The sequence below is a fragment of the Haliaeetus albicilla genome, chromosome 8 (genome assembly GCF_947461875.1).
Source record: "Haliaeetus albicilla chromosome 8, bHalAlb1.1, whole genome shotgun sequence".
In the NCBI taxonomy this organism is placed as follows: Eukaryota; Metazoa; Chordata; class Aves; order Accipitriformes; family Accipitridae; genus Haliaeetus; species Haliaeetus albicilla.
The window spans coordinates 29,768,659-29,795,053 of NC_091490.1; the positions used below are offsets into that span (position 1 = coordinate 29,768,659).

General features: G+C 41.8%; 2 protein-coding genes across 7 annotated transcripts in view; one reads left to right on the plus strand and one right to left on the minus strand.

The window, feature by feature from the left end:
* Positions 1–4,297: 4,297 nt before the first annotated feature.
* Positions 4,298–6,280, minus strand: LOC138686443 (basic salivary proline-rich protein 4-like). 4 transcript variants are annotated; one of them, XM_069789556.1, is made up of 4 exons: positions 5,580–6,280; positions 5,106–5,490; positions 4,542–4,965; positions 4,298–4,439 (listed from the first exon to the last, which is right to left on the minus strand). In XM_069789556.1, exons 1-3 carry the CDS (start codon positions 6,149–6,151, stop codon positions 4,939–4,941), a joined length of 984 nt encoding a protein of 327 aa, XP_069645657.1. In that variant the 5' UTR covers positions 6,152–6,280; the 3' UTR covers positions 4,298–4,439; positions 4,542–4,938. The 4 variants fall into 4 exon arrangements, with proteins under 4 accessions (XP_069645657.1, XP_069645658.1, XP_069645655.1 ...); XM_069789557.1 differs by having other exon boundaries at positions 4,542–4,969; XM_069789554.1 differs by having other exon boundaries at positions 4,542–5,490.
* An 84-nt stretch (positions 6,281–6,364) lies between these two features.
* BRINP3 (BMP/retinoic acid inducible neural specific 3) overlaps positions 6,365–26,395 on the plus strand; it is a 234,131-nt gene continuing 214,100 nt past the window's right edge. The window contains exons 1-2 of one of the 3 annotated variants that reach the window (XM_069789550.1): positions 6,365–6,479; positions 24,381–24,666. In XM_069789550.1, coding sequence (XP_069645651.1) covers positions 24,431–24,666 — 236 coding nt within the window. In that variant the 5' untranslated portion in view covers positions 6,365–6,479; positions 24,381–24,430. Of the gene's footprint in view, positions 6,480–9,571; positions 9,821–24,380; positions 24,667–26,395 lie in introns of those variants that run through there. The other 2 variants (XM_069789551.1, XM_069789553.1) reach the window with 2 other exon arrangements.

Consider the following 26,395-nt stretch of genomic DNA (forward strand, 5'->3'; position numbering starts at 1 on the left):
GTGTTGCTCTTTACATGCACCACAGAAAATGCACTGAGGAGTCTTCTATTCATTTCAACATTTCTTCTGTCCTGTATCGTTAATACAAATGCATTTCAGATTCTGACCCAGACAGAGATTTTTCATGTTAATACCTTGCCTAGTCTGGAAGGGACTCAATTCTGACCACACAGAGGTAACACAACACAAACAGCTAGATTTTATTTAAGTCTGTGCAAAAACACTAAAATCAGGTGGGGATAGAAGCTCGATAGAAGACGCATAGCTTCTGTATTTAAACACAAACACACTAAAAATATGTCTCCATTCCTCGACAAATCTGCTGAAGTGTTAGGCCAGTGCTTCTTGCACTGTATGTAAAGTCAGTGCTTGTGGGATGGAGGCCTCCATTCCATTTCCACCATATCAACTACTGGAAGTATATATTGCACTGCTTTCATAGGCCATTCCTTCTGGTACTGGACTACTACAGCCACTGAGAATACATTTTCCCTGAGAAAACCAGGCATTTGATGCACAGGACTCTCCACCACAATGCTTCAACATGTTTTAAAATGGATCTCCTCCTTTACCTTTTTCTCTACAATTTTTATCTTTTCATTTTCTTGAAAGTAACAGAGTCTTTTGTGATTTTCTGAAGTCCAGCTAGCAAGAAAAAAGTTAATATCTGAATACATCAGAGGTTATTTTAAAAATGTCATTGCCTGCGTGGCCATTGGTCATGGAAGCATGGCCAAAATATGCCTTAACTTAAAAAAAAAAAATAGAAAAAAATAGTCAGTAACAGTATTGTAGCATGTTATTATTGTCCTTGTCCCATGGATTTGAAGACAATTACTTTATTTTCTCTTGCCCACTGCAGTTCTAATGTCAAGGTTGGGAGCACTTTAAAGAAGTCATCTGATTTTACCTATCAAGCTGTGTGATAGCAGTTATCATTTGCTTTATGTGCTAAGGAGAATTTACAATTATAAACAATGCCTACATACAATACAGCCACTAAACCCCTCTGTTCATTCAAAAACATAGTTTCTGGTTCAGGCTGCTGTGTGTATTTGCAGTGCAAGGAGACAACCTTGTAGCACCCTAGGTAGCACACATAATAGTAGCTGTGAAGATTCCACAGAATAGACTTAAATCTTCCAAGAAAAGGGGGCAGTAGATTGCCAACCCCTGGAGAAGTTCATGCCTCCATATCCTAAGTGCTATTGTATCCCTTCTAGACATATGCGTCTAGCTATATCTAGTGAGTTCATGTGAGCTTACAGGTCTTGCAACGAATACCTTCTGAAAGCAGTAGAGAAATACCATCTCTTCAAAGAGGCTATCCTATCTCAGAAGACTGGTGTTTTAATGACAGCAAGAGCCTGAAAAAAACCACCCTTTAAGTTTGTCCTCTGATGCCAAGGATAGGGCAAGTGAGTATGCAATCATTGTTAATGCTGTATTTCTTTGATCTAGTTTTTGGGGAGAAATGAAAGAAATTATGCAGTACTAGTTCATTCCCTGTAAGTGAAATGTTGGAAAAACCTAAAAATAATCTCCTGCAAGAAAACAAAAAGTCAGTGGATATAATTTTATTCAAGTGAATCATATCTCCTTTAAAGCAAAAATGTATAGGTTGAAATATGTTGTTGTTGGACAACAAGCTGAACATGAGTCATCAGTGTGCCACTGCAGCAACAAAGGCAAATCGGATGCTGGGCTGCACCTGCAGGGACTTAAGAGCGATAGAGATGTGATCATTCCATTCTACTAATTGCTTGTCATGCTGCACTTGGAGTACTGTGTCCAGTTCTGGTCCCCACAATTCAAGAAAGAAGTGAACAGACTGGAAAGGGTCCAAAGGAAGGCCACGAAGATGATCAAAGGGCTGGATACCCTGCCCTGTGAGGAAACACTGAAGGAGTTAGGTCTTTTCTTCCTGGAGAAGAGAAGGCTCTGGGGAATCTCATCATAGTGTCCTAGTACTTACAGGGTGGCTACAAAGAGTATGGAGGCACTCTCTTCACAAGGAACTACATGGAAAAGATAAGGGGCAACAGATACAAGTTGCACTGGGAGAAGTTTCATCTCAAAATAAGAAAGAATTTTTTTTTTTTATAGTAAGAACAATCATTCACTGGAACAACCTCCCCAGGGGCGTGGTAGATTCTCCATCACTGGAGGTTTTCAAGGTGTGATTGGACAGGGTGCTAGATAATCTCATCAATACTCCCTTCCCCATGGAAGGTTGGACCACATGATCTTTTGAGGTCCCTTCCAATCTGGGCTGTTCTGCGATTCCGTGTTTCTCTGATATGTGTATAAAGCAAAATTTTAAATACAGCGTATTTGTTTCTGTAATGAGCAAATACAGGAGTTGTTTAGATACACAGTTCAATTTATGGATGCAAATAGTAACTAGAAATGAAACCTAGGAATATGTGACATGTTGTTTTCAAAGCAAAATATGAACACTGGACATAGGCAATTAAGCAATCCCTATATTTTCTAGCTGAATATGCAAATTTGACATTCAAATCAGACTTCTAAAAAAAACTAACCCAAGCAAAAACGCTAAGAACATAAGCAGTCCGAACTTTAAGCCTTTTTGCTCTAACTTTAATTACTTCACCATAATTTCAGTTAAGGGCAAGGCACTTTAGTAGGTTATCATTTTGCTCCTCCCAACTGTTTCAAAAGTCAGTACAGTTTCCCCTGACAAAACATGTAGTGGATGGAATTTTTAGATGGAGAATTTACAGCAGAGTAGCATGCAGAGAATTCATTATAGCTAGGAGAAGGAAGGCACTTTAAGAAGGTGACAGTATTGTTTGCATAACAGGTTTGCCTGTTGCAAACTAAGGGTAACTGCTGAACTGGCATAATAAATTACATACATTTTTCAGTAGCTAAAGAGAAGCATGCAGCAGATTCTGGAAGAAAGAGGGTCAAAAGGCTGATCATATGAAGTAAAAAAAAAACCCCAGTGTTATGGGATATGCTGTTAAAATGCGCATTTACCAACACAGATATACACTGCTATTTAACACAAATTTACAGGACAAAGGAACCTAATGACCTGTAATTCAGGGCCACAAAGCTTTTAGGATGGGAGGACTTGATATGCCTCTCCCCTCTCACTTGATGCTATGCAGCTCCTCAGTTAAGACTGAGTCCCAAGTTTGCATTTAGCATTTTCAGTGTGTAGTGTAAGTTCCTGCCCCATTCAAGTACAGTTTGTTCCATTGTTTGCAATTTCAGTATTCTGCCCTATGGTGAGATTTTGTAATATTATATTCTAAGGCCATAGATTATTAACACCACTGAACAAAAGGCATTGTAGTCCTCTGCAACACTTCAACTCTTCTTCAGGACTATTTTAAGGGCTAAAATGGAACTGTGGTGGCAATTAGGTCTTGGAATTGACCACAGTGGAAAATCTGTTGTTACTCCAAGATAATTTTTTTTCACCTTTAGTTATTGGACATATATACACCAGTGAATAATATCAGAATATGCTTATTAGATTTAAAGTGGGAAAGGACCAGAAGAGGTGATACTAGTTGAGGAAACCAAGTTATACTGCTCTCTAGATTAAAGAAGTTGGCAGAGAGGGAAAGGGAGCACAGTGAAATAAAGATCAGACTATGTCCACAGCACCTCTGGATGCTATGAAATGAAAACTGAACCTAATTGCAAAGGGTCTGAGCCAAAGTCAATCTCTTCTCTTTTATTGGGAGGGTGGGGTTGGTCAGACTCAAAATTCTGCTTTGGATGATTTAAGCTACCTTTGGTGTGAAATGGCTGCAGAACAAGTTCAGCCTAGGACATCATTAGGGCTTGCAAGAAACCTAAAGAGAAGAGCAGAAAACCATTACCGTATCAGCAAATCTCTTTTTATATATTCACACACACATATATAAACATCCGTTGGCTCTTGCTAGCATTTGCAGTAACAAACAGCGCTATGAAGATATTGCTGCCCATGTACACCCTGGCCCTGTTGATCTATTCCATTCACACACTATGTCTCTTTGTCTTTTGTTTTCTCTGGGATTTTATCAGTTCTAGAAAATGGACAGTGCTCTTATTGAGTGTCTTGAATCCAAAAGTCTATTTGATAGTCATTGCAGGCTTGATGTGCAGCAGTCTTTGTTAAGAAACACAGTGATCTTTACATAAACAGGCTGACCTTTGTAACTGGCATTTTGTCAGGATGGGCTGAAGGTGGGAGGGGCAGAGAAGAGGGGGAGAGGACCTTGTGCTACTTGTTGCTGTAAGAGAAATTGTATTCTGAGGCACAGAGGCAAGGTGGTATGCTTTTCGGTTTTATTACTGCATAATGAATCATACATATGTTTACATATTTAACAGCTACTACACTTGAAATGGACACTGCATTTTCTTCTTTACTAACCATAACATCCTTCCTTCACGGTTTTCTTCCCTTCTCTCTAAAGAAAAAGATAATAAAAACACAAAGCAGGCTAAATCATTGCTAAGATCAGATCAATACTTTAGTATAAAAATGATTAAACATGCTGACAGGAACAAACCAATGTGATGCCAGAGGAATCTTGGGTTTCTGCCGTTGCCGAACCTCTCACAACAGATTCTGGAAACATCAAACTGCCAGACTGGCAAATGCACATGAATACTTCACACTGATGCTTAGAGAGATAATTGAGAGAAGACAAAAGCCTTCTTGATCAAAAAGCTCAACAGAAATTACAGTCTCTTTTGAAGACCACATGTAGCACAATGGACAGGTGCTGGTGTAATACTGGTGGTCACTCCATATTGTACAGCATATACATCACATAGTCTATATGGTCACCGTGCTTATTGATCCTGGGAAGCATGGTGTGAACACAGCCAGGCTACCTCACTCGCACGCAGAGATGCCAAAGCTTCTCGGTGATCTGCAGGCTGTTCCCTGACACGGGCTGGCTTTCAGTTTACTAGGACCAAGCTCTTAGCCTAACTATACATAGGGAAATACGTTTTTATTAGCCATAAACGCGCGTGTCTGCTTACAGCACATATAAAGGAGAGGGACCGGGGACGACACGCCACCAAGCTCCCTAAATGCTGGCACTGCCTCCCCCTCCCACACACACCCTGAAATTCAGCACACACTCTGGAGCCACTCTGCGAGGAAAAGGGAGATTTTTCCACCGAGCCAGCTCGTGATTTCCATACAGAGAACCTAGAAGCGCCGGGGGGGGGGCGGTGAAGGGAGGATGCCCAGGGCAGGGAGGGGGGCACGGGTGATTAGCAGGAACATTTCCGCCCATCCCTCTCCCCCCACCCTGCCAATGTTTATCGCCGCGACGTCCCCCGCCCCGTGTCGCTCCGAGAAGCCGGTTCCCCACGCAAGGGCCCCCGCCGCCGCCTTTCCCTGGCGGGGACGGCGAGCGGGCCCCGGCCGGGACGGGGAGGATGGGGCGGCCGCGGCCGGGCGCGCAGGCAGGCTCCGGCAGGGAGAGCCGGCTCCGGGGGGTCCTGTATGCGCAAAAAAAAAAAAAAAAAAAATCTGAAACAAAGGCTGGGCCGAGGGTAGGGGCAGAGGCTGGGAGCAGGGGTCCTCTTACCCGGTCGATACCGCCGCTGTGGCTCGCTGGATTGCGGCTGGAGGAGGAGGAGGAGAGGAGGAGGAGGAGCGGGTGCCGCGCCACCCAGCAGGCGGCCCGCAGGCTGCCTCCCGCCGCACCGGCCCCCCCAGCCCGTGCCGTGCCGTGCCCGGCCCCGCGGGCTGCCCTCGGCCGTGCCGTTCCCCTCCCCCCGCCCCCCGGCGGCGTCGCTCTCCCCAGCGAAGCTGCGGAGCTGCCGCCGCCCGCCCCCTGCTCCGCGGTTCCCCGCGCCTCGGCCGCGCAGGCGGCTTCCTCCCCCTCTGCCGCCCCCCTCCCTCCCCGAGGGAGGCCGCCCAAGTCCTGCAAACCCGGCCGCGGCCGCGGGGCAGCCCCGGAGCCGGCCGGTGTCCCCTCCCCGGCGGGCGGGAGGAAAGCCCCTCTCGGCCCAGCTCGGGCCGCCTCGGCTGGCTACAGCCTCCCGCTGCTCGGCGCAGTCTGGTCTTCGCTCCACCTGGCCTGGCAAAGCCCCCCCTCCTCCCGCCCGCTGGTGAGAGCCCGCAATTTGTTATTCTTTCCTTGAGGATCGCCACCATCACCACCAAAACCCCTACCCCAACCCCAGCAAATCCTATCCCTCCCCGCAACTCCTGCTATTCGGATTTCCTTCCCTCTCTCCTCCCCCCACTCCCCCACCCCTTCTTTGGGTCTTGAGCCTCTCTCTCCCCTACACACACAGAGAGAGGCACGCACGGTGTGAATGGTTTGTTGTACTTGCTGCTGTGCCACACAGAACTGCTGATGGTTCCCAAAGTCCCACCGTGCAAAGCCCTCCTCTAGCTTGAAGCCGAAGATCATGGACTATACGCTTGGAGTCGGGATGCGTTTTGCTCACAGCCGCTTCGCTTCCTGCAATTTCACCCGGTGAGTAGGTTTTATTTCACGTTCAGATTGCTTGTTTTCAACAAAAAGGGCACTTAAAAAAAAAAAAAAAGGAGAAAAAAAAAAGCAGTTGCCTCGCCTTGCTTCTGAACCTTTCAGTAGCCTGGCTGGCTCCACTTTCCTAACTCGAAGAAATTACGAAGCACCAACCCTGCTCGCCCACATCCACGCCGTACGTTAGTCACTGCTCTCGGCACTAAGTTGCAATCGGCACCGCAGCCTCACTCGCAGAGTCTTTACCATTCCACCGCTTATTCATCACGTTATTAATGTTTTCATCAGGCACTGTACCTGCTACATTCTCTAGTTTAACCCTTGCGGATACAGCTGCTCGCACGGATGCTGGAAGGGCTCAGCATTTATCCCCGTGTAGGAGGACGGACAGAAATCGCGGGTGGCTGAGGGAGCCGGGAGCGTGTCTAAAGGAGTGTCTGAAGTCCGCGGGGGGAGAGAAGGTGGAAAAGTTCATTACTCTTTCCGATCCCCTGAAGAAGCTTGGATTGCACTGGGCGTGGGGAAGCATTCTCCAGAAGGGATAGGAAAGGCTTTCCAGCCCTAATGAAATCTGTCCTGTCGCTTGGGCTGGAAGGTGACAGCGCGCCGGCGGGCGCGGGGGGGGCGGGGGGCTGCGGCCGGCGCGGGGGGAGCAGCCTGCGGCTGCAGCCGGCTCCTGCCCTGCCGCTGCCTGCTCCCGCTGCATGCCCTTCCCGCAGTCCTCAAGCCCATCGCACCTCCCGGTTTTATTTATTCCTGTTTTCGGGAGTATCTGTATTTCTGCTGGCCTGAGGAGCGCAGGATAGGAGCGAGGCGTCGTCTTCACGAGACGTATGCTTAATACACATAAATACCTACCTGCCGCGTTTTGAAGCGTAGAACGTCTTCTGAATCAAGTAGGGGCTTCTTTACTTTGAAAGAACAATAGAGAAGAGGACCAAGGGAAATAAACACTTTTTGTTAAAAAAAGGACAAATGCCTTCAGAGTGCTATTTGTGGCTAATGCTTCCAGTATTTCTGTGTCTCTAATTAGCGGCAGAGATCCACCCACGTTCAATATAGCAGAAGGTAGGGAGGGAACATGTTACTTCTCACGGGGAGGTATTGCCTGGGCTCCATTTAACTCTGTCGTTCGGTGTGCAGGATAAGTGTGTGTATGTGCGTGTGTGTGCAGTCATGTCTCCAAAGCGGTACATGCAGAGATCACAAGGAAGGTGCTAAGGCTTGCAAGCAGGTAGAGATGCCAGTGAGAAATACAAGAGATCTGAATTTATTGCCTGGTGGCAAGCAAAGGACGGAAAAGATCAATGCCCCCTTCAATACCGTGCTCCCGAGAGTTCCCCCCCCGCCTCCAAATTGCTGGCTGATGTCGGGAAAGGGGGAGTGAAAAAGCCCTTCAAGCGTGTTATCCAAAATTCATCCTCCAGCTCCTCTCTTCTCCCAGCAGCTCGAAACCCCCATGTCTACTTCTGCCGTTACAGCTAAGCGTCCTTCTCCCGAAGTCTCCCCTGCAGGAGGTTTTCCCATTCCCCTCATTGCCGACCTGCCTTCCCTGCCCCCGCTCGCCCCCTCGCCGCACACACCTCCTCCTGCCCCGGGCCCCTTCGCACGGGACTGGGGTAATTAACCAAATACCAGCCATTTCTCCCGAATTACCCGCCTCTGACGCTGCTGCTGGGATACTCCCGCACCAGGTTGCTCAGGAAAGTTTCCGTGCAGTCATCCCCCCTTCCCTTCCAAGGTATAGAGGATTACTTAGGTAAGTGCTTTTCAAAAGCTCTACCTGATTTTTAATATTTTTTTTTCCCCTAAACCTTGGGGAGAACAGAACCCAGGAAGTCCTGAGGGATTAATTCACTGTGGAAATAGCTCACCCGGTGAGCATCACCTCGCCGTGCTAGTTAAATGCTCTCGCTCTGCAAGAAGAGATTTATGTGCCCATCAGCAGAATACTTCCCGGGTTTAAAAGCACTCTGTATTCCCTCTGTGCCGGCGAGGGTGGGAGATGGTAGGACACAGGATGAGGGCAGTGGAGTTGTTTGGATCACAGTCACTGCCATGGATGGCAATAAAACGGTGCCTGGGCTGTAAAACTGACACAGGTTGGACCGAGTGGCGTTTCTGTACTCAGCAGAAGGCAAGGGGAACACACACACCCCAAACCCTTTGCATACAAACATCAGATAAATCAATGCAATTCATGTAGGCTTAATGGGCGATTGCAACAATCAAGCGTGAGGTATGCTTAATAGAGAAGATTCCCATTAGCCTTGATGGTTCATTTCCAGCGCTCAGCACTCCCAGACCAGAGGATACCCTCCACTCACATTGCGCTGAATGACTCAGAATAAAAATAGGAATGCCAGGCAGGAGCCTGGCGGTATTTTTGCTTTGCTTCGGTTGGTTCTTTTGCTTTTTGTCCAAAAGCCTGGTAGTGTGGAAATACCTACCAAGCCCCGCGGCCCGTTCCCGAGGGAATGGTCGCAAACAGCCGTCTTTCCTTCAGTGAGGCGTTCAGCCTCCCTGCGTGTCTGTGTCTGGCTTCACTGTCAAGGATTACCTCCGCCTTCTCTGTTCCCTTTGCCTCCCCTGGAGCTGTGTGGCTCTGGGACTCCCTTTTGGCCGGGAGTTAATTTCCTAATTTCAACCACTGGCAGTGGCAGGCGGACGCCCAGGGAGGGGGCTCTGGAAACACCTTGAAAGCTGCCTGTCAGCGTCCAGCCCGCCTGCTCACTCGCCCGGACTTAGCCAGACACCCTTCCTTCGAGTTGTGCGTGTCCCCGGGGCGAGGTACCACGCCGAAGGTGCGGGGGGGCCGCGCCGCCGCCCGCAGCAGCAGGAACAGGAGGGGCTCCGGGCGGAGCGAGCTCCTGCACCCGGTCCCGGCCGCCGGCTGCCGGGACCCGCAGCCGCGGACCAGCCGCAGGAAGAGAGGGTAGGTCTCTGCTCCCCCCCCGGCTTCGGCCGCCTGCCACTTTGTAGGGGAAGGAGATGGGAAACCTCCGGGGGAGCGGGTGCCTGTTCCGCTCCAGCCCGGCAGCCGCCCGTCTGTGCGGGCTCGGCAAGGCTTCCCGCAGCCGGGAGGGCGAGGCTTGGCCGTAAAGAGTTAATCAGGGGTGGCAGGGTGCTCCAGGCATGAGTCCTGTGTGCGCCTCGTAGATGCACTAGCCAATCCTAGGCGACAGAAGCATGAATTATATGTAGCATGGTGTGAAAAGCGAGGTAAGGAAAATAGGGTGTAAACTGTCACTGTGTATTGGAAGGCAGGAGACCTGCTTTTTGGGGCTACGATTTCTGTGCTACTTAGACACCACCATGCATTTAAAAAGGTAAGGGCTTTGTTGCCAGCGATCTCTATTGTGGTTCACTTCGGAATTCAAGTGCATTTTCTGGGTACCTTTCATTAAGTGTTAAACTGTGTAGCGCAGAGAGTGGGAAGAAAGTGGAATATGGTACGATTTACTGTTTGGGAATTTTTTTGAAAGACTACATCAGTTTCAAGTTGTAATGATTTCTTTTAGAGATTAAGCAAGTGCATGCATGTGAAGTAAAGTAAATTCACGACTGGCAGAAAAATGTGATGTATGCGATAAGTGAAGGATGTTCTATTGTAGCATCAAAATCAGTCATGGATCCATATCAAATGAAGGCCAATGGGAGATGGATGTTATTTTGAAAAAAATGTACAGACTAATTCAGAGACATGTATCTAACAAGCAAGTCTGACAGAAGAAACAAAAAATTTATTTCCTAGAAAAGCCCACATCTAACTTTATTTAAATATGGCATCACAAAAGGATGCTACAAAAAGAAGTGAAATCAAAACCTTATGGAGTCTGTATTTTCAAAGATGAGTGACTCTGACACATTAAGTACACAGAGATAAAGCTAGAGTGGCCCTACTTACATTTACAAGATATAAGAAATAACTTTTGAAGGAGCAATCCGTTTAGGTATCAGACTTTACAGACTGCTGTCAATGCTCAACTCCAACAGTACATGGAGTTATGCATTTTAAATAGGTGCTCTATCAGCTTTACCATAGGACCTAGCTTTGAGAATAGAAACATTTAACTTCTATCTCTTCCTCTCTGTATCTAAGCGTAGCAACAGGACCGTAGTCTTAGATGCTGTTGCAGTGCTGTCTAATTGTCAGAGTTCCATAAAGAAACCACCTACAAATTCTTGCCTTCAACCATTTTTCTTCTAAATCATGTACATAAGTTAAGCAGAGGAGAAAAAAAAAATCTGTTATATTTTCAGTAAGCTGATCCACCTCCAGTGAGAGCTAACCTCCCCAACAGACGCTGAGTTCACCAGAGTTGCTGTGTTTGGGGTGCTTGTTCACGAAATGCTGAAACACTGTGAGTGAAAATGTTAACTAGGAAACACGAAAACAAGCAGCTGAATGTTTTACAGATCTCGCTGCAGAAGGCAGCATTTGTACAACAAGCCAACAAAACAACTTGAAGATCTTCAAGTGATGTAACCACCCATCTCATGCTTTCCCATTTTTTCTACTACTGTCTGAATGCTCTTGTGAAGAATTAATTCCAGGCGTCTACTCATTGTTTACACCAATGTGTGTCTGGAAAGTTATTTTTTTAGTCACATAGATTGCAGTGACTTTTCACTCCTCTCAATCCCAGGTAGAGACAATGATTTATGGGACTAAAATATTTTTAATTCAATTGGATTAATTTGAAATTGAGTAATCATATCTGACTATGATCAGTCTAAGAAATTTCTTGCTTGAGATGCAACACCCATTGAAAACAAAAGAAAGCTCTTTTTACCAGCAAGCTTGCTTCTTCAGGATTTTTTTTAAATCTAAATGGAAAATTGGAAGATCACTCAGTTTACCTAAGTTTTTGCTTAGAAGAAAAAGGCAGTGGTGGGAAGTATTAGATGATAATTTCTGGAAACATAGTGTTTTCTAGATGTCATGTATGCCTAGTGCAGCCCTTTCTTATTCTTCCCAAAGCTTCATCTCTCCTCAAAATCAGAAGTAGGCATTGATTTTTTTTTTCCTCTGCTGAAACACTAGTAATCTCATATGGGAGCAAAATCACCAGAAATAAATTTTGACAAATAGAGCCAAAATACTCTTTCAGAAAGGTTGTGTTAGAGAAAACTGTCCTGTTAGACTGCTGCAGGTAGTAACTTACAGCTAGTCATTTTATGGGGAAGTTATCTTACTCTTCTTCTTGATCTCATCCTATACCCTCATAAGAGAGGGCATTTTTTAAAAATAAAATTGCAACCACATTCTCTTCATAGCATTGTTTCCCTATTGTTCAATATGTCTGCTGTTCAGTGAGGGCCTGATCTTGCACAATTAAAGGAGATCAGAGCATAGCTATTAACTTCACTGAAAGCAAGATCAATTTCCAAGATAATAATTTTGAACCAAAATGAACTTCAGATTTAGAAAAAAGAAAAGCGAACATCATGAAGTTACATGCTGCATACTGAGCAGTGTAAGACTTTGTATATCTTGAGTCAAATAGCATTAAAATAAACCCCCCTGATCTTATGTTGTTTTAGGTTTCAGTACTCTATCATCATGGCTAGACCAACATTTTTCTATATGAAGTTGAGGAACATTAAGAGAGCTCCATTTTCTGAAGTGCCCCACTGAGCTGCAGGCATTTGGTACCTTGCAACTCAAGTCATCATACTGCTGAAAGCTGTAATGTGAATAATTTGGTCTCCTAGCTCTGAAATTAATCATTTATATGTACCACAGTAAGTGTGCATACATAAACATAGTTTGTATATGCATACATAGATATAAATATGTATGATATACACTACACATATTCACCCATTCATCCCTCCACACACATGGTATGTATAATTACTCTTTTGCCCTGGCTCGTATCATGTGACCAATTATTTAGCGCTGTCTTTTTCCCATCTCCCATTGAAAGTCTCTACTTGCTCTATGTGCCACAAAATAACGCGCTGACAAGAGGAAAGAAGGACACTCTGCCATGGCAAAGCTTTTCATGTTTAACTAATGAGCCTCTCACAAAAGCCACAGATTTTGTTCCACCTTCAAAAGAAGATTGACCAGGCAATATATACTGTTAGCTAAATTAAGACTATTAAACTGTAGTGGTTTCTCTTATAATGAGGTGAGATCCTAAGGCTCGTCAGTCAGGTACCTTTACTGTAGCAGTCACATTAATGCTGATTAGAAAATTCTGCTAATTTGCAGTAACACCTTCACTGCCACATCTACCAGCACTTGATTAATGAGAAAAGTGGTTTCTAAGGTATTTATTGTACACTGCCAAGTAAAGGACTTAAATCTGGGGAATCAGAGCACTATTCTGTACCTTTAATCCCATATTATTCATGACTACTGAGAACTCTGTAGGGCTAATTTAGCTCTTTCAGTACTTATAAACCTATTAGAAATAACAAAAACACCTGGTTAACTGAACATGGATGACCACTTCGAAATCAAATGCGATTATTAAAATCCATTATAAATAAATTTCTTCTTAACCTTTTTCATTTTTTCTTTCTCTACTTGAAATCTCTATTTCTAAGGAGGCTTAACATCACTGGTGAAAAGTACCGCTGCCTGCTGAAAAATGATATTGTGGATTGAGGTGGCAGCCCAAGAGTATATTCTTAATTAGCTATTTTTCACCTAAAACATTATTGATCCCTATTCATTAGCGGTTTGGAGGACAGACAAAACAAATATTACAACAAATTTTATCTTGAATAATTTTATTTGTTTGTTTTGTACTTAACGTGCAGCCCTAAAGGTTAGAATTACTGCATTTTGAACATGAAGTTTTGCATACATGTAGTTTATAGATATATGTGTACTTTAGCATCTTGACAGTGATCATATCAGCACTTGTATTTACTTACAGGGAAGATTTAAAAACAGTGCAAGCAGGATGTCAGCATTCAACCTTTCATTCTTCCATCCTGAACTGCTGGCTGATCTACAGGGCAGAGCTGATACCTACCTCTTCTCCCCGAGAATGTGTAGATGCTCAGCCTTTCTTGGATTAATCACCTTATTCCTTAGTTTTGTACCAACATTTCTAATGAAGATGCTTGTTTGTGTAAAGCAGCAATGTTTATGCAAGTGGAGACTCATCCTGCTGCCTGCCTCTGGAGACTATGAATTTATTTCACAGAGCCATTAGTCGCTGATGGCCATTAGTTGGTGATGTTCTCTTTTTTAATCACTGCTCCTGTGGGATATGAATCTGACTCATGGACTTAAAAAGTAAAAGCTTTAGTAACTTACTAAGTACCCTTTAAGCTATCTGTTAGCATAAGTTTATTAGATTGATTCACATTAGTTGAAGAGTTGGTAGTAGCTTTTTTTGAAAGGTACTCTTATTTATAAGACAGCTTAATTTCTTCACACTGGTTTGTCTTGGCTAGACAAAGTCTAGAACATTTTCTTTTTCTCAGTCTTTCTGGAGGAAAAAAGAAGACGGTATAATAAAACCTATGTTCGTCATACTTAGACCGCAGTGATCTGTAATCTTTAATAAATGGACTGTGTGTCTCATTCTGCACTGAAAATATGCTAGCTGAAAGTTTAAAGCTTTTCAGCATTAGCTTATCACCTTTCTACTAAATCAGAATGTGGTTTTAGTCTATCACATAGCTAAATTAAAACAGTAGGGAGATTGTGATTTGTGATGAGACTTTAAAGCCCAGACTTTCTCTCCTTGTAGTTTGATGTTCACAAGAAAGACATCTTTTAGCAGACAGATTTTTTCTCTCTAATTTTGTAATTTCTTCTAAACTTGTCAAAAATCAAGACTTACAAGGAAGCTTAGGTGTTATATGAGATAGCAGGCTGCCCAGTATACATGACATAATTATTACTCGTACAATCAAGCTTTGTGTATTATCCATCCCGAAATGCAATTAAGTCCAGATTGGCTTGCTGAAGCTTGAATCTCTGCTCAGCCAGCCATAAAGTCCTTACTCTCACTATAAAAAATTAATAGCTATAACATGAACATTTAAGAGGATCTGGCTACTGCCCATATACTAGCTATAGGCTTAGAATGTTGCAGCAAAGGGACTTATGAAAAGTCATGCAACAGTTCACAGTAGGATCAGATGAACAACCATGGTCTCTTGAATCCTCTATGAGTCCTGTCTAGGGAGCTTGCACAACAGGTAACAAGTTGTTTCTGACAGGAGGACAGCAGTGGTATAAGTTTTTTTTTTTTCTGCTAGCAGAAATAGGTTGAAGCTTAGGAAAGGAGTTTTAACCATCCATTTACACCAGCTGAAAGCTGGCTATACCATCTGTGAAATCAGCTGTAAAATATGCTATGAGCTCTGGAGCACTTTTGTCTGGAAGACAAAATAGAAGAGCAAAACAAAAACATTACCATTCTATTAGATATCAATATTTAGAAATAAAATAAAATCATCCATTCTTACTGCAATGTATCTAGAAAAGTGCACTCAAAGAAAAATGTCATGCCATTAGATCTTTATGGAGACTATTTCTAACTACCGGTCTAAACTGTAACCACTTATTTTCACATGGAAAATATAATCAATAAGAGTGTAAATCCTTGATCAGATATCACTTAGCTAAAATTACAGGGCTATATCCCATGCCTGCGCCAGAGCTCCTAAACTTAGAAAATCATTCTTAGAAATAAAAAAAAACCCATTATTTTTGTGATAACATTTCAAAACATGAACAGGATCATGGATTAGGCTAGGTAATACCTGAGGAGCTGTAAGTACATGAAACTAGGCTGTAAACTGGATTTTGTAAATATGTCCCCATTACAGTCAATAGAGTTCGTTGCTTCTTTGGCCACCTTCTTAAGACCAGAGAACAGCTACGCACCATTATTTTTTCTTTTCATTATTGTGCAAACAATATTAGCACTTCAGCAGCTTCAAAGAAACTTCTATTTTTGTCTGAGACTGACAATTCCTTTCCTCTCCATCCTTTTCTGAATGTTTGTTGCAGAATCTCCAGAAACAGAAATTTAAAGTAGCAACAAAAATAGTCAGCCACTCTGTTAGTAGAATGAACATCTTCCTTTTTGTTTTATGACATTTTTGTCATTCAATGATTTGAAAGTGCTTGATAGACATTAATTGTTCCAGCTTCACAATACCCTTCTTTTCTGATCTTATGAACAGAATCTACAATTAAAGAAGGTTAAGGGGCTTGTCAATGGTTATACACTAAAATCAGAGTTATACTTCAAGGTAACTGCTCCAAGTACTCTCCTTCCTCTATAAACTGAATCTTCTTCGGTTCAACAATCTGTTGGTGAGCAAAGTTTCCTCCCACCCCATCTCATTTTAGCCTGATATGAGTCCTTCTGTGTGAAAGAATAATCAGTTATATTTGGATTGGTTCTCAGCCTGGAAAAACTAGAACTAAAGCCTTAGTGTATGACCTGTAAATAGCTGTTTCCTCCCATTCTAGATGGCAGCAACTGAAATAGCCCTGGGTTTAAAACTAGTAGAAGGATGAAACTAAACAGGTTAGAGGTGTTTGTTACTCTGATGTGGTTTACTGGATATAGCTAACTTATATGTGTCTTAGTATGCATGCTCTTTTCATAGCCAGCTGATACTTAGCTGATAAATTGGGCCAGAAACTCTTTGGGGACTAACAGTTATGGGGGGAAAAGGAGATATACTACTAGAAATAGTACTTCATGACTTTCCAGTGATAGTTTAATATTTCATTTTAGGGTATACTCTTTGCAAATCCTAAGGCCCTACTTAATTGCCATTAAAACACATCCAATAAGATTATCACAGCAGAGAATATTGAACATTTTTAAGTTAAGCATTGAGTTTTAAAAAATTCCAGTAAGCTGGAATGCAAGCTTCTAAATATGTCTCCCATTAGGATTTTCTACAAATTTGAATGCTCCAGTATGCAAAACTGTATGCCACAATGATACATGTCAGCTTGTGCCTGGGGAAATACTGGACCAGAAACTCTCCCTATGCTGTTTTTTTCTTTTCCTGTAGCACAGATCCCAAACTTATTCAAAGAGAGCTTGTTCTGTTTCCATTGTAACTCTTTTCGTACCATCAGATGTTTTAGCTGAAAATTTTTGGACAATTTGGGACAATGTTTAGTGTAACTTGTGCGACGGAAGAGCGACTTAAGACTGAAATGTCACATGCAGTCTTACATGCAAAGATTTTTTGCACATGGGACAGTCCATGTGCACTCATGGACTTGGAAAGATAACGATTTAATCCCCTATGAACTTTTATGATTGCGAAAGTACAGTGATCTAGCCTGGAGCAGGTTTAAAGCTCTCAAAGCAGCAGGTTTTTCTGTGGCTTCATGGCATCCTGGATGTCAGTCAACTGAAACCCAGGGCTCCGTCAGGGTCCTGCTTAGCCATTCGAGAAATTAACTTCATTTTAGCTCCTTGTGTGACTGATGGATGTTATCTGCCAAGGATTTAGGTACTAGTCCCCATTTAAAGATGAGGAACTGAGACACCATGAAGACTGAGTGGATTTCTCTCTCTCTCTTATGCACCTACACAATCCACATTTGGGGCATCTAGGTGCCTCATGTGTTTTCATAAACCATGCACTCTGCCTTTACATGTCAAGGAGCGTGGCTCCTCCTGGCTCATGAGCGCAGAAGCAGGGCTAAAGCAGCCAGTGTCTGCAGCCACGCCTGGAGCCGAGCTGTGGCATGGTGACCTCCAGGCAAAGATGTGCGTGGCCAGGCCCAAGGTCCAGCCTGGGCGCTCAAGTGCCAGTGCGGGGGCCGGGGCAGTCACGCTAGCATCAGCCAGGCATGGACTGAAGGTCCAGGAGCCCCCGGTCAGCCCCCAGGGGTAGGTGGAGGCCCCAGATGAGGCTGGTCAGGGCCATTGAGGCCTATTTGTACACTCAGGGCCCTGACAGCTGATTTCTTCCCTTCAGGGTGTTGCAGGAACAGATTCACTCGCTAAGGCAGAAAGACTGAAATTGCAATTTGGGGACGCTGCCCTATGTCATCAGCTAAAACACATAAGGATCCATTTGCACAGGAGGATGAACTTAGATTAACAGATTGAAAAAGCACCTGAGGGAATTTATACATCATGATTTGGGCAGCAAAGGAAAAAATTAGGTCTTTTACAAATATCAGGCATTAAAACAATTACCTTGGTACACGTGACAGCCGGTGTGTACTTCAAGGGCTAAGGAGACAGGCACTAGCTGCACTGGGATGCGACAGAAAGCACGTGGGTACATCCAGTTAAAGACACACAGGCACTTGCAGGAGTGAAATTCTACAGGGACAAAGCAAACACCTAGGCATGTTTTGTGGGCAATAGGTGTAACCTGCGGCAATCAACTCTCATGTTCCAGACAAACCCGATGATGGCTGCAGAGGTCGGGCTGACATATGTTCTCTCTTTCTGTGGGTGCATTTTATTTTTGCTCCTCTTCTCTGAAGGCTGGGATGAGGAAAAAATAGCAGGATTGCTTTTACAAAAAAAAAAAAAAAAAAAAAAAATCAGACATTCTGTTAGTTCTCTGTTTCAGCTTTTGAGGACATAGTTACAGGGGTCTTGTCCTTGTCTCACATAGAGAAGAAAGCTGAAATCTGGCAGTGGATGAAGCTCTATTTGACCAAAGAAAAGGTGTTGCTTTAGGGTGTGCATAGTCAAAGCAGATACCAGGACCTGATATGAGGACCCCACTTATTTTTAAGCCTGGAATGTAAAACTCACTTAAGGATGTTAGATGTAGAATTATCTTCTCCTTTCAGATTTGCCAACATATCTGCTTTTGAGTCTCTGCTGAGGACAGTTCCTAGGTCAGGACTTATTATAGCTCACAATGAATAACAGAGAACAAACTGATTCAACCCCCCTCATTGAAAATCATGTTGATAAATATATTTTGTCTGACCAGATGCCTTCTACTTCTTCCATAATGGCACAAGCTGTACCCTGCAGCTCATGTGCATCAGACCTGGTGGCAGGAAAGCTCTCCATCCTTTAACTCCCCAACCCCCTACTCTGTTTCTTTTTTCTACCAGATGTATAAGTTGTCTTTCTTACTGCACCAGCCTTCTGGTGGCTCTCAGAATGTGTGAAAGCTAACCACTGTCAAACAGCTGCCTAAAAGCACAGGACAGAATAGTCCACCTCAGTTCATGAGACCTTTTGCTGTCCTTCAGGAAGTTCAGCTTAGGAGAGTTTATTCTGTGGATTTGGGTATCTTCCTTTGAAGAACAGAATCCATGTGGCAGCTGAGAGCAGAGCAGAGCACAAGTGGGATACCACCCTCCTCTGAGCTGATACTGATTGCAGCGCTTTCTGCTCTTTTCTTACACAGCATGTCATCAGCTTCATGGCTATTTCATTTACACTGGACTGTGTGAGAATTTCAAGGACAGGTGCCTCCCCAGGTCTCATTCATTTAAAGTTGTTAATGTGCGAAAAATTTCTTTTCGAAAAAAAATAATCACTGATTATAACACAGAATTCTTATGAGTAGGTCCTGTAGTGCTTTATAAAGGTGGACAATATGATCATCACACTTCAGATGAGGAAATGAAAGCAAAGAGACATAAAGTGACAAAGCCAGGGTCTTATAGCAGATAAGAGTAATCTTTGAGACTCAGACTATTGCTTTATTCTTTATGCAAAATTTATTTCAATTTTTCAGTGTCAAAATACCCTTGAAAATAATGGTCCTGACTTGTCTTGCCTTTTATGAGCTTCACTGCTTTCCTTTCAGCTGCAGTGAATAAAATGTTGCTTCTTGCCATTGATTCAAAGTTGAAGCCACTGGTAGCATTCCTGAGAATTTTGTGCAATAGTTAGAAAATAAAGAATTTACTTCATTCTTGTTTTCCATGATGTGCAATCTAAAAGAAATATCAAGTGTACCCTGTTACACCTAGTATTGTACTTCATCAAAAGTAGTAACTTTGAAGTCCCTAAGGGGATGGAGTACCAAAACCTCATAAATTATAAAGTTATGATCTTACTGAAACCTGCCTACCTACAAACAGATTAGTTGTATTGTATCTGTTCTCAGATTTTTTCTTTGTTTGTTTGTTTTTAAAGGAATATATACTTACTATTATTTTGATTAGTTCAAAGAGAACTAGGCTTTGTGTTTTGCATAAAACCCCACCATCTTAGAGACATTAAGGTTTCTAACTCTTGTGGGGAGATCAACATAGTATTTCCTGATAAGTTACTTATTACTTTCCTTTGAAAGGACATATCTGAGAGTAATAATCTCAAATTTTAATTTCATCATTTATGTGAAGTTATGGCCAGGAGAATCCTACTTCAGCATAGAGGATTCTCAGCTTTCCATGGAGAGCTGGGACATTTCAGCATTCTCAAGGAATTCTAATAAGCATAAAAGCCAAAGGGCTTCAGAGAAATCCTGGTCTTCTGCATTTCTGTTGTCAGAAGGAGATCTCTGTGAGATGCAAAGAGAAAGAGGGAATGATGGAAGCAAAGCTGTGCTTGTTTCTGTGATGCTGACAGAGATTGCAAGGGCATTGTTTCAAGTGTAATAGAGGAGAGAGCATCTCAGACCAAGGCCACAGCACTTCCCAGGCTCACATAATAGAGATAAATATTGAAAAAAAAAAGCACCCAACCCTGATCTTATTAAAAATGTCTGTACATTTAGTGTACAGTTATTTTATTTTGATTCTTGAGAACTACAGGTGTAGTTGTGGCCAAAAAAAGCTACTGATGATGCCTAACATCAACTCTATTGACTCTTATAGAAAAAGTTACTCCACTAGTGAGCCAGTAACTATCCATTTAGTAGCTATATCTCTACTGTATATTAGCACATCTGTTTTATACATGACTCTCATCTCTTAGGGAAAAAAAAAAAAAAAAGGTTTCATGCAGTGAGGTTACCACAGATTTATCTTTTTTTTGTTTCCTTGAGAAAATTTTATACTGTTTCTATTTTAGAAAGGATTTAAACTTACTGATTTGCTTTTTCTTGAACATTGCTGTCCACACATCTGGGCTGGTCCTATATTATTCTGTGTATCTTAGTATACACGATTTGTCAATTAATGTTCTATAAGCAAGAGAGCTTAACCCACAAATCAAACAGACACTTCAATTTGTACTATTTTAGGTACAGCAGCTTAGTGAGTTCATAAACTACCCATATGTAATTGTATATCATTTCTAATGTTAAAAAAACCCAAACAACTGAAAAAAGGGAGACTGAGTTTGGTGGGCATTGTCCTATAATAGGATGACAACAAAAAGACTACAGACATCCTGTTCTTGTTCACAGCTGAAGCTTGATGAAATTTGTCCCAGTCGCCACAATGTTTGTTTTGCACTTGCCAGTACTATATTCTCAGATGATGTAAATGCATGGATTTTGCCAGTCTTCAGCACCCTCTACATGTTCATGAAAGCTAGGACTTAGCTACAGTATTTCCAGAAGATGCTGAGTCAGATTCATTCTGCATTAACTCCAGTGAGGAGACAATAGATTTCTAACAAAGAAGAATTTAGCCCATTATGCTTCATGAACTCACTGTAACCTCAGAACTTAGAAGAGGAAGGACTGAAAACTTATTAGGATTTGCAAGTGGTAGCTGGGTGAAACCCTGGGGATAACAGAAAGTAATTGTGCTGAGCATCTATACCTGATAATTGTCCTCTAAGCTAGCACTTCAGAGAGGCAGCATGTTGACATGACAGTTTTGTTTGAAGATGTCTTCTCTACAGAGTGTCTTCTCCACTTTAAAATCCACTAGCTCTGTTGCTTAACAGGTGTTCGTTTATTTTTCAGTTCTCACATCCCAACCTGAAATCAGCAGGTGCTCTACCGCAAATTTAATTCAGATTGTTCGTCCCAGGAATTCTGTGATGGCTGTTGTAACTACAACCTTTATATGTTCCACTTGCCTATAACAGTCTTTGAAAAATGTTTTCAGAGTATTTACATTCATTAGAGAATCTGAACATTTAAAATTTTGAGATATTTTTCACACTGTAACCTTAGGAAAATTCCTTGGACTGAAGTTTTCTAAATTATGTTTTAATAGGAAATACACCTTCAAATCTCTAAGAGCTTAAGAAAAATCTTAGCCTTGGTCTTTTTTCACTTCAGCTCCTTGTTTATTAAATTGAGGTAAAAGTTTACTTCTCAAGGTTGTTATGGGAATTAGTGTTATGCAGACTGATTCTACAATGACTGGACTATACAGACAAGTGGATAAGTATCAGTTAGAAATACACACATTATTGTACTCTCCCTAAAGACTACCTGTATACTTATACTCTTTTGGAAAATACTTTAATATATCTTTAAAACAAGGAGATTATTTTCTGTAACTACACAGGTTCTCTAAAAGTGTTTTGCTGGTGGTTAATTTATGACATGCCATGAGGTATAGCATTAAGGCAAGCATAGAGCAGGGCTCTTCAGTATTCCTTTTCAAGCGCTCATTTGGTCTAGTTTTAGGAAGATGCTACATATACAAAGTAAATCATTTTCCAATCCTAATATTATCATTTTGAATTCAAAAGGGACTCAATTAGTCATCATTACAGTTTAATGGCCTGAAACACTTTAGTGTTAATGAGTACCCGAAAAAGTAAACTCCTACCACTTGTAATTTAAATCATTACATGCTTTTTTTCAATAGAAAAGATAATTTAGGAAAAATAGAGCCTTATGTCTTAGCTAGCAATTTTATAACAGCAGTAGGTATGAAAATTAAAATTCTCATTATGCTCTTTGTAGCTTCATGTAACGTTAAGAAATTATGCACAGGGTCTTCCTAGTCTATGAAAAGGATGATGGAGGGGAATGAGTATGCTGGGCAAAATATTTTTCCCTCATTGTGAAGAAGAAGAGAGGCAGAAGTATTTGTGGATTTTTCACTCCGTTTTGATGCAAAAGCTGGTCTGGCCTGTCTGGAAGGGACTTACATGTCGTCTTCATTTACACTGAGCTAATTTTTTACAGGAAATGGCAACCAAATGATCATCATGGCTTTTATGGGCCAGGAGAGCAACCTATTGCGTTTCAGTTTTGCTTCAGATCTGTGCATGCTTTTTCATACGATGTGATGAAGGTTATGCAATAGTGTAACCTCACATACATTAACTTCAACCTGTGAAAGAAAGCAGTAGTCTAGGGAGAAGGTACTGAAACTTCATGTAGTATAAACAGATCTGCAGGCTTTTTGCATGTAAGTGGTTGCTTGAGAGTATAAATAAAAGTTAGAGAACTATTTGTTGTAGACTCCTGGAATCTTGTTTCAATAAGATTTATAAAAGTAATGCAATCTGTGTTTTATGATCATAAATTACTGTGTGGTTCTAACTGTTCATGGTTACAACTCAGCGCTTTGGCATATGCTCAGCATGAAATATATGAATAGGGTCTTTTTCTTCTCACACATTTACTGTTTGTAGGATCAGGTCCAAATCATGTTACAAACAATTACATTTGTGCCTAAGACGACAATAAACCTTGACTATTTCTCTGGTTGTATAGACAGTTTATTATATTCTCAGACTGTAAATTCCTGTTGGTTCATATGAACTTCTGTGCTCTTCTGGAGGCAGTTAACTTCCTGCAGCTGATAGGTTTATAATCTATACAAAAGACCTTTCAGAATATTAATGTGTCAAATATATGCACAGAGCATATTCATTCAGCTACACCATTTCCATTATAATGGATGGGTGGTACTGAGTGTGCAGTTGCAAAACTGTTCTATTGGAAGCGTCCTTCATTTAGGGTGCACTTCCCACCAAGTAAAAAAAATCGTAGCAAGGGGCATTGTAAAAATGTCATGAGTGCTGTTTTGAGTGAATGTGAATTAAAAAATGTTTTTCCCTGTAAATTCATCAGCTAGAAAAATGAAAGCTCTCACATTAATATATTTTAATTAATTCTGTGCAGTTTTACCTTACACTGAAACTAGAACTGATTGTTTTTATATATTTAGGAATCTACATGACCTTTGTCATTTCAGTATTTCTGAGAACTTCATGCTCTTGCATAGATGTTTTCACACAATCTGAGCAAGATGTAGAGTCATTATCCCATTTCACAGGTATGGGACTGAGGCATAGAGAGAAACTGTGGCTTGTCTTCACTGCGTTCCTACAAGAGGCTATGGTTAATACTCGGTTTTTGATTGGGCACACAAACAATTGTTTAGACTCCATTTAAATAGTGTTTCTGGGCTGATCCGTTGGGTTGGAGTGAATTGGACAGAAAGTCAAGTGCTGCTGTTAGGGATACTCAAAATTGCAGCATCTGGAGCTTGAATAACTCATTGAACTCATTGCTGTGGGTAGCTCCAGTGCTATTGATCAATGCAGTCACACTTTGTCCAGCTATGCTAGTTGAAACAGAATAACATGAATCTGTTAGCTACGTTTGTAGTGAAGACAAGCCATTAAGTGACTTTTCCAAGCACATAAAAAAAGAAAGCAATCTGGGTCTTTGGAATCTCATCTGTTTTCTGTCCAATATCTGAAGTGCGACCTTATGCATAGACATTGCTGAATGATTTTGTACTGATGCTAACAGGCAATAATTCTTGTGTTGCATATTTTTCATTAATGACTAGCATTATTAGAAAAAAACTCAACAATTCCTCCCCTGGCAATTTATGAAGGTTTCCCTTCAACAGTAAATATTATCACTGATGATGTTAATGAAGACATTAGTTTCACAGCATTTGAAGTACTGAAACACTCCGCTGTTAACTAGCCTAGTGGGGTTTATGCTAATGTAAAATGTAATAAAGTAGAGGCCACTATCTCTTTAAGCTGAAAGAAAGGAAACTTGTTTCTACTTCCAAGGGATGCCTAGTGTGTGCTTATCTAATTGACTGTGTATTTTGTCTAGGTGTTGAGGGAAAGCTAAGAGAATGAAGGCTCTAAGTCCCCAGTGGAAGCATGATATGGCGATGCAGTGCTGGTGCTGAATTGTTCTCTCTGATGGCTCTATGGGAGTGGATAGCACTGAGTCTTCATTGCTGGGTTTTAGCAGTTGCTGCTATTTCGGATCAGCATGCCACAAGCCCCTTCGACTGGCTCCTCTCTGATAAGGGACCCTTCCATCGCTCACAGGAATACACAGATTTTGTGGACAGAAGTCGACAGGGATTTAGCACAAGATACAAGATTTACAGGTATGAAGCAAAGGGAAAGCAATTACAGAGATATCATCCTTAGAAGTTGTAAATTGTCAACAAGAGTTTCCTTAAGGGAAAGTTTCAGATGTGGGAACAAATCCATAGACAGAATATTCATTGCTGAAATATATGCAAGGCCATATATGCACTGTGTACTACGGAAATGCCTGCTTGTGTTATTTCTATTTTGTTTAAAGAATTTTTGGTAATTGATTATGTTGCTTTGGGAAACGTTGTTTGCTACCTACCTCTACTCTGCCCTAGTGACATACTCAAAAATGTCCTAAGGTATTCAAACACCATCTTTGACTGCAGAGGGCAAACATGGAACACCTTTGATCATGCAGCAAGATCCAGTTCAATTGCTTTCAGTGTGGCTTATCAAGACATAAGCTGAGACTTTAAGAATGAAATTGTGGCTCCACAGATACAGCCAGCAAAGCATGGACTTTATTGTACAAATCAGGGCATTTCAGAAGTGACTCAAAAAGTTTAATGTTCATTCATACCAGTATTTTGAGAAGCAGTTTTCTCATCCCTGAGGGTTTGAACATTAAGAGCCACTGTGAGTTTAAACAGAAGTTGCAAGTGTTTGGTCTGTCACAAAACTCAGCATTAGGCTGGCCCAATTCAGACTGAGAAAAATAAAAACAGGCGAAGACTTCAGAAGTATAGGTCTGCTTGAGAGTTTTTGCCTTGCTGTAGAATTGCTTTCATGATAGATACATTTGCAACTTGTCAGTTTCTATGCTTTTGAGACGGCACTGGTGAAGTAGTGAAGTATCTTCATCATTTGCAAGAGGTATAACTCAGTAACATCAGTTTATCAAGGACATGGGAATGAAAAGGAGAGTTCAGTTTAATGGTAGTGACCTAATGGCAAATAGAAAGAACGGGAGAAATGAGGGAGCATGAGTGATTAAGGACTGAGAAAACAAATTTATAAGCAGAGAGACTTTTTCACTTCATATTTTTATAGATCCCTCCTGGCAGCAAAGAGAAGGGGGGCGGGGCAGCAACACAGCACAGCTTTTTAACTTCCCTAATAACTCTCCAACCTATAAACACAGACCATCTTGGTATGGAAAGACATGCACTGATTTAATTTAAAACCATGAAACAGATTGTGCAAATTTCGTACCTATTTTAAACTATTATTCCCTAGTGGTTTCCAGCTCTTTAGAAGAAGGTAAGAGTGATACATGCTTATATGTATATTATATTTAGTCAATGTCCAGTGGCCTGTGACAAAACTGCTGCCTGAGTCTGTAAAGATTTTATTTTTAAGGCACTTGCTTTATTTTCCTTTCCTAAATAAATGCAGTAGAGGGCACTCTGTTGCAGGTCAATTTTGCAGTGGGCTCCTTTGCCATATAGAGAGAAATTAAACACATTTGAAAATAAAGCGTGATTTGGAAATATGCTTGATGAAGTGGCTTGTCTTAGCAGAACAGCATTGCCCAATATTTACGGCATTTTAAAAGCCAGCTGTCAGGACCAATAATGTAAAGCCAATAATGCTGAGACTGAGGCAGCATATTTTATTCCTATTATTCTGTATTAGTCAACACTGAACCAAAATTATCTTGCTAAAACCATGAAAGATGGAACTGTATTTCATTTCAGCTCTTTCAATCAGGTCTTTGAGAATTTTTCTCCTCTCAGCCATCATTACAGAAACATTGTTAAGTTTTATAGATCTGTAATCATATTGCTGGTATTTATT